Source organism: Podarcis gaigeae, assembly GCF_964106915.1.
Source record: "Podarcis gaigeae genome assembly, chromosome: 3".
NCBI classification, from domain to species: Eukaryota; Metazoa; Chordata; class Lepidosauria; order Squamata; family Lacertidae; genus Podarcis; species Podarcis gaigeae.
Window position 1 is genome coordinate 98287983 of NC_139680.1, and position 12662 is coordinate 98300644.

Here is a 12662-nt window from a genome sequence, read left to right on the forward strand (position 1 = left end):
TGGTAATGTTAGTTCTGTGAGGGGGAATTGGGGGCTCCTGACTGCCCTATGCAGCCTTACTGGGCTGCAGTTCCCAGGATGTTTGGGGGGAGGGAAGAGTCATGACTGTTCATGTTGTATAATAGTGCTTTAAATGTAGAGTGCAGATGGGACCTATTTTTTTTTTTTAATCTCTACTTAAAAGGCTAAATGGAAAAGGAAGGTCTTCAGCAGGTCTTTTAAATGTGTTCATGAGGAGGGGGTTGTGTTGTTGTTTTTTGTTATCATGTTATGCATGTTGTGTTTCATTTTGTATTCTTGTGTTGTAAACTGCCCCGTGATCTTCAAATGAAGGGTGGTATATAAATTTAATAATTAACAACAATAGTTCTGATGTAGGAGGCAAGGACTGGACTGCTGATCAGCTTGCCCGTGTCAGTTGTCTAGCTGCGGTGTCTTTCTAACCTATGAAAGGCCTTCTACTTGCACAACAGAGCTTTCCCTGGTTTCTCCCCCATTCACACACTACAGCCCTCTTTGCCCCTTCTGAAAGCTGCTTCAAGAGTCAAGGGATCTTCTGGAATGGTAGCCATTTCACAGCAGGATAAAGCAATTAGAATCATTTGGCAGGGCTGTCTTGTACAAGCACATTTCTGCTCACATAATATATTCCTAGATCCAAGCTGCACGACAGGGATCAACAACACTATCCCTTCTCACCTGTAACAGCTTGCTAGGGTGTGTGTGGTACTAGCAGCCATTCATCCAATTAATTATTGGAATTCACCTCCTCCCAGTGTCATAGAGATATTAAGAGGTAGAGTACCACTTGTAAAACAAAATTCACAAGAAACCAGTCACTTATGACTTTTTAATCTGAGCAGCCTGTAAACAGGGAAAAGCCATCAAAATTTTATAAAACTAGTAAGTTCTTAACTACTTTCATATAAATACTAAAATAAGGAACGGAAATGATTTTTGTTACAGTCAAACAGTAATGAAGACCAATTTTACAGTGTTTATAGACAGGCCAACAATACTGAGCTCAAAGGCATTACCTCTAACAGTGACTAGTTTGTTTTAATCCAAGATGACATTTGTGGAAATAACATGGACAGTACATCAAGACTTTGAAATGTCCAGACCATTTCATATTTGTACAGAAATATGCAAAATGCTATATGAAGTTTTGTATGGTTACTGTCGAAGTAGTTTTCTTGCATACAGCACAATAAACATGTGGGCACAATCTAGCCAGAGTTCAGCACTTTTAATTTCACAATGATTTTTGTGGGAGAATTAAGCATGTGCTTTAGTTGTTTAATGCATGTATACATTTTTGACTGGTCACAGACCTTTCAAAAACTTTCAGGTACAGCGTTAATTGAAACCAAAACCAATTATATGCACTTGTTTGGGATTAGAGTATTTGTCAGCTCTAGGTGCAAAGGTGAACTAAAGCTTACAAACACCGTAATTCAGCAACACGTTTTGGTGACATTTTGCAGGTGGTGCAGGTAATCCCTTAATGTCTTCTAGCAGACGAAAGTATATTCTATTACAGACATTTGAAACTGAAGTGGAAGTCCATCCAAAGTTTGCTTCTGGAAATAAAGCATAATTTGAATTGTTTAAAAGGTTAGGCAGCCACTTGCAGGGATGGCTTGACACCCCTATTCTGACTTGTAGCATTTCTGTTATACATGTGCCACATTCCTGAATAAGCTTCTTTGGCAGACATGTGGTATACTAATTGTTGTTAACGTTTTTTTCCAGCTTTAACTACAAGTATCAATTTAGCCATTAGATAAGGTTATACTTTCCTCAACATTTGCACTGGTTCTAATGTGTTACAGAGCTGAAGCACTTCACCATCCAAAGCATTATCTTTTTTTAAACCTGCACAATGGGCAGATAACCAAGAGTACTTTAGTGGTATGGCACATCTTATCATCTTGGGGGCAGAGATGAGAAAGCACCACCATAACAGAATTTGGAGATATATTAAGGCAGCCACAGCATAACACAGAGTGCGCACAACAGAAGGCGTCAGCACCATTCATTAGGTAGAAAGAGCCACCAGGCTGTGTTTGGCCCCAGATTATTACACTGCCTAAACCAATACCGGGAACAAGAAAAGGACATCAATCAATCAATCAATCAATCTCTAACTGCATCCTTTGGTAAGCCGTTTCCAAAATGCAGCAGTCCCCTCTGCGGAGGCGAAGGGGCTACAATCACGGGTTCAATCCCAGTCCGTGATCCTCTCATTTTCGGGGATCACGCTCCAGTTCGGCGAGGGCTCGTTCCTAGCCAGCCAGTTGAAGTCGTCCACCTGGTTCCAGTTGTCCCTGCTCCTGTCGAGCCGGGAAGTCTCGAAGTCGGTGTCGATGCCCTCGTAAGTCCACGTGTAGGGCGCGAAGCACACCTCGCTGCAGTCCTCCAGCATGGCCCGGCAGGTCACCTGCACGTAGAAGCTGCTCCGGGTGGCCAGGTGCGTGCGGAGCTGCTGGCAGGCCAGGGCCACGACGCAGCCGTCGCAGCCGTCCACCATCACCGACGTGGACACGGGTCCGCAGAGCACCGTGCAGTCCCGGCAGCCGCGCACCGACAGCGTGTTGGGGTTGCCCCGCAGCCGCACCCGGCAGCGGCTCAGCTGCGAAAGCGCCACGTCCCGCTGTAGCAGCTCGGCCGGCCCCATTTCCAGCTCCTGCCCTTCGGCCCGGCTGAAGCCGCACCCGGGTTCCTCCTCCTCCGCCCGGCTTGGCTGACCCTCCGGCGTCGAAGGCCCTGGCGGCGGCGGGGGCGCCTCCTGGGCCTCCTTCCTGAGGCCCTTCTTGAAGGCGAAGCGCTTCTTGGGCTGCAGCTGGAGGCGCCGCTCGGCCAGCGTGTCCTGGAGTCTCCCCAGCGCCGCCTGCGCCTGGCGCACCTCGTAGGGGGCCAGGAAGCGCACCGAATCCGTCAGCAGCCGCTGCAGCTCCTGCAGCCGCCGCGCAGCCTCCGACACGGCCTCGGCGTCCCGCTCCGGCTCCAGCAAGGCCTCGGCGGCCGCCCGCTCCCTAGCGAAGGCGGCGGCGAAGTAGTCGCTCTGCTCCTCCCGCACCGCCAGAGACTCTTTCTCGCGGCGCCGCCGACCCGCTTCCTCCTTCCGCTCTGCTTCCCGCTGCTGGAGCCTCTCGGGGACCTCGGGGGCGAAACCGCCGCCGGCGAGAGACACCCCGTTCTTCTCAGGAGCAGCCTCCATCTTGCTTCCTCCACCTCAGGGAGCGGCTTCGAGCGCCTTGCACTAAAGGCGGCGCCGATTGGCCCCCTAAGCCCGGCCTCGCTCGCGATTGGTTGAGGGGGCCTCAAGGGATGGGCGTGGCCAGCCTCGTTTCTTAAAGGCGCGGTGCTCAGAAAAGTAGGCAGAGGAGGATGTAGCAATAATGAAGGCTCCGCGCCCGGCGCATCCGGGTGCTCCTCAGGGAGGGTGGAAGGAGCGAAACAAAACACCGCTGGGTGTGGCCGGGGCTGGAGGAAGTCGAGCGCTCTTTGGACGGAAGAGGAGTGAGGGATTTGCGGGGAAAGGGGTCTTGTAAACTTCGGCTCCTGCTTGTTAAACGGGCAATGTTTGCTTTAGGGGGGACTCTTCGGTGTTGCAGTTGCAACCAAAGAAAATCGCGTGCCTGCCCCGCTGCAAATTATTGAGCCTGTCTTTAAGCTCCAGCGATTTATCAGGCGCTGCTGTGTTCAGAAATGGATTCTAGAGTAATAGATGTTGCCGCAAAAGCACGCAAAAGGTCCATACATTTTGTAGTTTGCTGTTTGTCCGGAAAGAAAAGGTTGTGTTCCCTTACGCATTTAATTATCACGTCTGAATAAAGATGCAGAGGGTTGTGGAGGAATGCAATACATTTTTTAAAAAGAAGGAAGATGAAACAGCTGTTTTCATTCAGTATAATAAAAACACTAGGTGAGATTTTGGTGCAAATAATTCACTAGATGTCCAAAGTCCGCCCCATAGCAGCATATGTCCTGGGGTAAAATCCTTAAAAAAGCTCAGCAACTTCAATCCTAAAAACAACTCATCAAACTTCATTAAATCTGGCCCTCTTTGAAAAAAGTTTAGGCACCCCTGTAAACGATTGAAAGATGATACTGTCCTCATCCACTGGTTTTGTGTTAGAGCATATGCTTTGATGAAGGTCCCATGTTCCATTTTTGGCATTTCCAGGTCCAGTAGGGGAAATCCTTTTTCTGAAACCCCAGAGTACAGCTGACAAACACTAGGCCAGCCTTGTCCAACTGCTGCCCAACACCAATAGAACCTATAGTGCAATACATCTGAAGTGTACCAGTTTGGCAAAGGCTCAGCTAGATGGACCCAAGATCTGTTGTCTCCCTAGGTTCTTAACGCATAGCAATGGGAGGTGATGGAAAGTCCCAGAAAAGTTACATCCTAATTTTCTTAAGGACACCAGACTTTCCCCCCAAAGAATCCGGGGACACTTTTTAAAAAAAAAAAAAGTAAAAAAAGTTATTTTATTTTTTTTAAGAAGAAAAGAAGTCATCTCTTCTGTGGTCTCTGTCACGCGACCTTCCTCTGGGCCCTGGTCTGCTCTCTTGGAGCACTAGCTGCCTTCGAGTAGGCTCAGATCGGGCCTGGACTCGGCCACGTGTCCTTGCCCTCCCGGTGCTCTCCTACCTCTCCTCCTCAGTGGTGGCAGAGGCGTGGCAAGGTTGGGCCTCCCCTCTTTTTTCTCCTTCCTCTTTCTCTCTCTTCCTTCTCTTTCTCCTCTCCTCCTCCCTGTGTTGGCTCCGGGGTTTTACTGGCCCTGGAGCGCCGCTGGGCAGTCGGCTGGGTGGCCAGACGCTCTCGCACCTGACTTGATTTGGGTTGCAGGGGTTCCCCCAGTTGACGTGCTGGGCGTTCCCAGTTTCCCCTCAGCAGCGGCGGCGGCAGTAGCGGCAGTCTCAACAGCCCAGAGCCAGCCTGGTAGCACAGTTGGCTCTGGCTGGCTTCAGGAGCTGCTCGCTGCCGTGGTGCCCGCCATTTTGTCTCTCCAGAAGTCCCCATATGATGTGTCTTGTGCCATTGAACCAATCACGCAACATTCATTGCCTACTAATAAAACTACAACGCCTTTCCTTCCAATGTCTTGAATAATAGATTTTCCAATGGTCAGATCTCAGCGGTGTGTGTATGTGATAATAGATCTATAGAATCCTTACAACATATACTATTCTGTTGTTCACTACATTCAGTTTCTCGGAACAGATTTTTGTCCCCTTTATTATTGGAAATCTCGGGTGACTCCTTGGAAACACAGCTAATACATTTACTGCAAGATTCTGATCCGAGTAGGTCCCTTTTTGTTGTCAGATTTCTGATAACAGTATTAGCTTATAAGAGGAAAAATGGATTACTCTATGATTATTGATTTTACCTAAATAATATTGATTTATATTGATAATTTGATATTTTAAGCGCTATATTGTTCTTATTTTAATGGAATTTAGAAATTCACGGTTTGAGATGTACTTGATTTAAACGTATTTTAATTTATTGATTTTATTTTTTTATACCTGCTTTGCTGTATGATGTATTGAATATGGGCCTATGGCCGTAATAAACTATCTATCTATCTATCTATCTATCTATCTATCTACAACACTTAAAATATAAATCCGGGGACATTAAATGAAATCCGGGGACATTCCAACGATAAATTTGGGGACTGTCCCTGGGAAACGGGGACGTTTCTTAAACAAATTCATGTAAAAATTACTACTCATTCCTCACAATCTGTGCCTGCCATGGAAGGTGTTGGAAATAGGTTTTCACTCAAGTTTATGCTGAAAAAAGGGCTCTCAAAGAAGCTTACAAATGCAAACACCATTATAAGATAGTCCTTGTTTTTGGGCTTAGAAAAGGAAAAGGGATTTAAAGAAGAAAATAATTACAGGCATCCCATGACTAGTTAGCATGCTAATACTGTAGTAGTAGTAGTAGTAGTAGTAGTAGTAATAATAATAATAATAATAATAATAATAATAATAATAATAATTTACTATTGATATGTCACCCATCTGACTGGATTGCCTCAGCCACTCTGGGCGTCTTCCAACAATTATAAAATCACAGTCTCATTCCTCTACTAGCTAAGAAGAACGACCATGCACCACCACCTGCTGTGTTTGATTTTCTATAACTTGATTACAGTACTTCCTTAAGAATTCACTGTTGAATGTGTTAACTACACTGAAAAACAATTGTGTGCGAGGTGATTTGAAAGCTTCTGTACTGTTGAATCTATGATGCCTGGTTCAGACATGCAAGGTCCTTTGTGTGATAAGTGTGCATGTGTGAACCATGCTTTGCTGTTTGGAGACACATTCTAAGTCTGCTGCTTGAATAAAGCTCCAGCGTTGCTTCCTATGTATGGGAGTGACTGATGCAGAATGATGCCTAAGCAATCCTTTGGAAGAAGAAATGCCTGACCAAAGCATTATTGGTTACAATTGCCACTTTGTGGCAACAGTTTGTATGAAGCTGTGGTCATACTTACAAAGATCATTATTGGGAACCATTATTTAGAATCGGATGGGTCATCAACTGGTACTCTATAAACAAAACTGCCTATCTTGAAGCTGCTTGGTTTGGAGGAATTTGCAAACCTTGGGGGCAGATTATAGACTAGAGATGGGAAACCTATCTTCCTCCAGTTGTTGTAGGACTCCCATCTCTCATCTCGGGCCATATGCTATACCAACTGCAACTAATGGGAGTTTGAGTCCAACAACATCTTGAGGGCCACTGATAAGCCAGGGAATCAGTCAAAAGAGATAGCTGATCAAAAATCCAATTTAAAAACTTAATCAACACAGTCCTATGCATGTTTGTTTAGCAGTCCCAATACGTTCAATGGCTTTAATTCTCAGGTAAGTATGCACAGGATTGCAGTGTGAGTAGCTTAATTTTTAGAATAAATAAATATACCAATATGCACTAGCTTAATGTTAAGTATAAACTAATCAATTAAAGCTTTTGGTTTTATTTCAAAATTTTAGATGCCATCCATGAATTTCAGGGTGTGATATACCCTGGGGGTGTGTGTGATGGGCTTTATGTATTTCCCCCCATCATATTTTTTGTCAGAAGTAAGTCCCATTGAGTTCAATATACTCCCAGACAAATGTGAATAGGATTGAAGCCTTAGCAGAAAAATACCATTTCCCCCCCCCCACTCTACTATAATGGATCACATGCGTAGAAACGTGGCTCAGCCTTATACTCACAGTGAGGAGTGACTGTCTGAATTTGACTGAACTGTTGTAAGCTATAATCTTCTGTCTAGAGATAGTCTCTGTTTGGCTTTTATGTCAGATGTAAAATTACAGTATTAGACGTTAGGGAGTTTTCCAGCCCCACATGTAGTAATACCAACCTTTGGAAATCCTAAGAGGAAAGGATTGTAAAGGAGGAAAAGCTAGCAAGGGAATTGCATTGTACCTGGATGGCTTGTTTTGCAATATTTCACCAGGGTTTAATTATTCTGGGGCCTGCAAGCAAGAGGAACTGTTGGACTAGTTACTGCTATAGATGTTAAGCTGTACAAAACTGACGAAGGCTTGTAAGTGTATTTTATTTTGCAAGAGATTTGCAATCATCATGGAGCAAAAGTGATAGGCACACAATAACTAAAATGATTTCAATTTCCATCTTGTAATTGATTTCCAGCATATAAGAAGTAATAGCTTTTTGCTTTTTTTTGGATGGGTTGTAGAAGGGCAATGTAGTGTTTAGTGCATTATATAGCACTTAGCTGGCTCAGTGCTCACAACTTAATGGGTTTGTGTGTCTGCCTTCAAAAGAACAAGAAATGATTGTGATTTTTATCAGGAGAGTTTCTTATGCCTGGGAAGCATGCTGAATCCTGAAAATGTGAAAAGAAACACAGAGATTTGACTTTTTGTCAATGCATTTGAAAGAAAAGTATTGCAAGACATTGCATGAGTGGTATCTGATGCCTTGCAAATTGAAACCTATATATAACCTGTCTAATAATAATTGCTGGAGGTGTGGTAACTTCCCTTGCAGATTGCCTACACATGTATGGAGGAGATTATAAGATTCAAGATTTCTGGTGGCAAGTCTTAGAAAATAATAAGCAAATTGCTGGATACTCAATTCCAAGAAATCCAGTAAATTGACCTTTAAACTTTTTGGAATGATACAGTATATGGATATATGTGAATGTGATAATAGTTACCAAAATTTTGATAGGAGTGAAAATGTTGATTGCAATGTATTGGGTGTGGGGGAGACTACTACCTCTGGTCAAAATGTTTTTAAAATATTGGACATGACAATAAATTAACTTATTCCATCCAGGCAAAAGATAATGTATTGACTGGGCAATTTTAATTTCCTTTTGGAATGAAACTTTTGATGGTTATGTTGTCAGATGGTATTGTTTTCTTTTGTTTGAATATTGATGGTAATACCTGCAATAACTCATCTCTTTCTTTTGTAATTTTAAGAACTAATAAAAATAAGCATGTAAAGAGTGATTATTATTATTTATTTATTTATTCCATTTATATCTCTCCTTTTGTTCACAGAGCTCAAGGTGGCATCATAGTTCTTTCACTTCCCAATTTGTCCTCAGCACATCGCTGTGAGATAGCTGAGAGACAGAGACTGGCCCAAGGTTACCCAATGAGCTTCATGGCTGATTTGGGATTTAATGCATATTTTATACACACTTGCAAGTTTTATTTGGACTTAAGAGGTATACAAATTTTGTTGAAATAAAAATTGAACCTTGACCCTCCCAGGTTGCTCTCCAACACTGTAACCATCAAACCACACTGGCTCCTCCAGGGATAAATACATATTTGCAATGGCAAGTATCATTCAGGTACCCCTTTGTAAAGTCACAGAAGGAAATCAGCCCTGAGTGCTTACTGGAAGGACAGATCCTGAAGCTGAGGCTCCAATACTTTGGCCACCTCATGAGAAGAGTAAACTCCCTGGAAAAGACCCTGATGTTGGGAAAGATGGAGGGCACAAGGAAAAGTGTTCTCAAAGCTACTAACATGAGTTTAACCAAACTGCAGGAGGCAGTGGAAGACAGGAGTGCCTGGCATGCTCTGGTCCATGGGGTCACAAAGAGTCGGACATGATTAAATGACTAAACAACAACAACAATTAACTAAGTAAAGGTAAAGGTACCCCTGCCCGTACGGGCCAGTCTTGCCAGACTCTGGGGTTGGTGTGCCCATCTCACTCAAGAGGCCGGGGGCCAGCGCTGTCCGGAGACACTTCCGGGTCACGTGGCCAGCGTGACAAAGCTGCATCTGGCGAGCCAGCGCAGCACACAGAAACGCCGTTTACCTTCCCGCTAGTAAGCGGTCCCTATTTATCTACTTGCACCCAGGGGTGCTTTCGAACTGCTAGGTTGGCAGGCGCTGGGACCGAACGACGGGAGCGCACCCCGCCGCAGGGATTCGAACCGCCGACCTTTCGATCGGCAAGCCCTAGGCGCTGAGGCTTTTACCCACAGCGCCACCTGCGTCCCTTCAACAATTAACTATTAACCTTTTATTTCTTATTTCTTTCAACACCACCTCGGGGCCTTTCTCCTCAGAGTGGGGAGACATATCTTCCTGTCCCCCTGAATTTCTCTGTCCACCACCTTTACTCATAGAATCTTAGAGTTGGAAGGGACCCCAGGGTCATCTAGTCCAACCCCCTGCAATGCAGGAATCTCAGCTACAGCATCCATGACAGATGGCCATCCAACCTCTGTTTAAAAACTGCCAAGGAAGGAGAGTCCAGCCTGTTCCACTGCTGAACAGCTCTTACTGTCAGAAAGTTTCCCATCAAATGTTTAGTTGGAATCTCCTTTTTTGTAATTTGAAGCCATTGGTTCTATTCCTACCCTCCAGGGCAGGATAAAACAAGCATGCTCCCTCCTCCATGTGTCAACCCTTAAAATATTTGAAGATGGCTATCATATCTCCTCTCAGTCTCCTCTGATCCATTTCAACATACCCAGCTCCTTCAAGCGCTCCTCATAAGGCTTAGTTTCCAGACCCTTGATCATCTTGGTTGCCCTCCTCTGTGCACGTTCCAGCTTGTCAACATCCTTCTTAAATTGTGGAGCCCAGAATTGTACACAGTATTCCAAGTGTGTTCTGACTAAGGCAGAATAGAGCGGTACTATTACTTCCCTTGATTTGGACACTATACTTCTGGTGATGCAGCCTAGAATAGCATTAGCTTTTTTTGCTGCTTCATCACACTGTTTGTTGATTCATGTTAAACTTGTGGTCCACCAAGACCCCTAGATCTTTTTCACATGAACTGCTAGTAAGCCAGGTGTTCCCCATCCTATATTTGTGCATCTGGTTCTTCCTGCCTACATGCAGAACCTTACATTTGTCCTTATTGAAATTCATTTTGTTAGCTTGCACTCAGTTCTCCAATCTGTTGAGGACATTTTGAATTGTGATTCTGTCTTCTGTGGCATTAGCTACCCCTCCCAGTTTGGTGTCACCTGCAAATTTGATGAGCATCCCCTCAATTCCATTATCCAAGTCATTTTTAATGCTGTCGAACAACAACGAACCCAGGACACAGAACCCTGTGGCACCCCACTTGTCACGTTTTTCCAGGATGACGAGGAACCATGAATGAGTACTCTTTGTGTTCAGTCAGTCAACAGCTACAAATACACCTAACAGTTACCGTACTTCATTCAACCCACATTTTACCAGCTTCCTTATGAGAATATCATGGGGGACTTTGTCAAAAGCCTTACTCAGTATGTAAATAAGTTGCTGGTACCGGCATGGATCTAACCAAACGGTTGGAGCACAGCTAGGGCATAGGGCCAGCAAGCAGGGAGACAGTGGGCAGACTGTAACACTATTTGAGGCCCACTTTTTGAGAAACTTTGGTGTAGACAACGATGAAGTGGACATTATGGTATCTAGAAAATATCATTGTGTCCAGTTTAGTTGGAAAGCATATTGAGAATGATGCTGCCACCGTAGTGTTCTGACCAATGGGTGGCTTTCAAGAAGCTGCTGTCTCTGAAATCTTTTTTAAAAAATAATAACAATAACAAATTTGAGTGTGATTGTAGTAACTAATTAGTGCAGAAACTTTCCTGACCTCTTCCCAGAGAGTGGTTCCAAAGTTTTGTAATAGCTTCAGGAAGACTTAGCTGTAGCTAATGCCATCTAAACCTGTTATATAGGTCATATAGTCAGCAGGACTGACTGTCTAACTAGAGCACAGTTGGTGGGTGGGCTTACATGGGGAGAAGTGGCTATGTGACAGGAAAACAATTTGTAGCTAGCAGCAAGAGTTCTGATGCAGATTCCTCCACTGAATATGTGTGTTCTGGACTAATGCCAGATTCCACAGTGAAAAAGGCAAGTTTGGAGGCCCATGTGAGCAACTTACTCCAGCAAATGTTGAGAGCAGACTACAGTGGTACCTCGGGTTACATACACTTCAGGTTACACACTCTGCTAACCCAGAAATAGTGCTTCAGGTTAAGAACTTTGCTTCAGGATGAGAACAGAAATCGTGCTCCGGCGGCGCGGCAGCAGCAGGAGGCCCCATTAGCTAAAGTGGTGCTTCAGGTTAAGAACAGTTTCAGGTTAAGTACGGACCTCCAGAACGAATTAAGTCCTTAACCCGAGGTACCACTGTATTGCTTTTTAGCCCCTGTCTGTAGATTGCCTCCTCCAGACTCTATCTCCTATAGATAATTTCAGAGCCTTAAAAGGCCAACCATCTGGCCTGAAAACGTGCCATTCTTCTTCCATAGCTTCTACTTGGTGCACTCCTGGACTGGTGATGTGTGAAGAGACACATCTGGTTCTCTGGGCTCAGGGGAAAATGCCCATGAGGGTCTGGGCTGTGGCTTTGTAGGCCCTAGAGGGCCAGAGGGAGGTTTCTCTGGGGCTCCTGTCCAACGGCCTCAGGCACAATGGCCTTCAGTAGTCAGGTCTGAGCTCTGAACCTGTGTCCTGATCATTGTTAAATTCAGGAAACATTGTCTTAATGGCAATATAATCTCTTCCAACTGGTGACACCACACAAGATGCAGATCCCAGGGGGCCTAAGATCTGAGATCACATTTATTGGTCGGGGAGCCTAGCTGACACATGGGGAATGGCAAGACACCTCAGTGCTGGCATCCTTTCCTAATCAATTATTTTCATCATGTGGCCATTCATAGGTAACTCTGGTTGCAGCTGCTACTCTTAGTGCATTATTATCTGTATGTTGTCCTTATCTTTCCCCAGGCAACCAGTCAGCCATTGAGAATTTGAAGAGGCAAGAAAACTCTCTATCCTTTGTCATTCCAACCACAAGGGAAGCCTGCAACAGCAATAGTGACAGATGAGTACCTCTGTTGGGTTGCCACTTTTGTCCTAGGGTTCCTAGGCTATTCTAGAGTGCATGGAAGACAATCATGTAAAGAAGAGGGGCATCTGTGCAACATACAAGGTCATATCCAACTAAGTACGACTCACATTAGACTCATTGAGATTAATAGTCCTAAATTAGTCAGGTCCATTAATTTCAGTGGGTCTACTCTGAGTAGGATGGCCCAGAGCCACCTTAACACCATGCTCCCAATTCCCATTCCAAAAGTACAAGCCAGAAGAAAACTATC

The 12662-nt window shown here is 44.6% G+C and overlaps 1 protein-coding gene across 1 annotated transcript; it reads right to left on the bottom strand.

The window, feature by feature from the left end:
• Positions 1 to 836: 836 nt before the first annotated feature.
• Positions 837 to 4182, bottom strand: TBCC (tubulin folding cofactor C). The gene has a single exon (XM_083731863.1). The coding sequence runs from the start codon at positions 3221 to 3223 to the stop codon at positions 2225 to 2227; it is 999 nt and encodes a 332-aa protein (XP_083587989.1). The 5' UTR covers positions 3224 to 4182; the 3' UTR covers positions 837 to 2224.
• Positions 4183 to 12662: the final 8480 nt, after the last annotated feature.

What these genes read in the sequence shown, in the direction of transcription:
- TBCC (XM_083731863.1), bottom strand. Translation starts at nt 3,223, where the DNA reads ATGGAGGCTGCTCCTGAGAAGAACGGGGTGTCTCTCGCCGGCGGCGGT.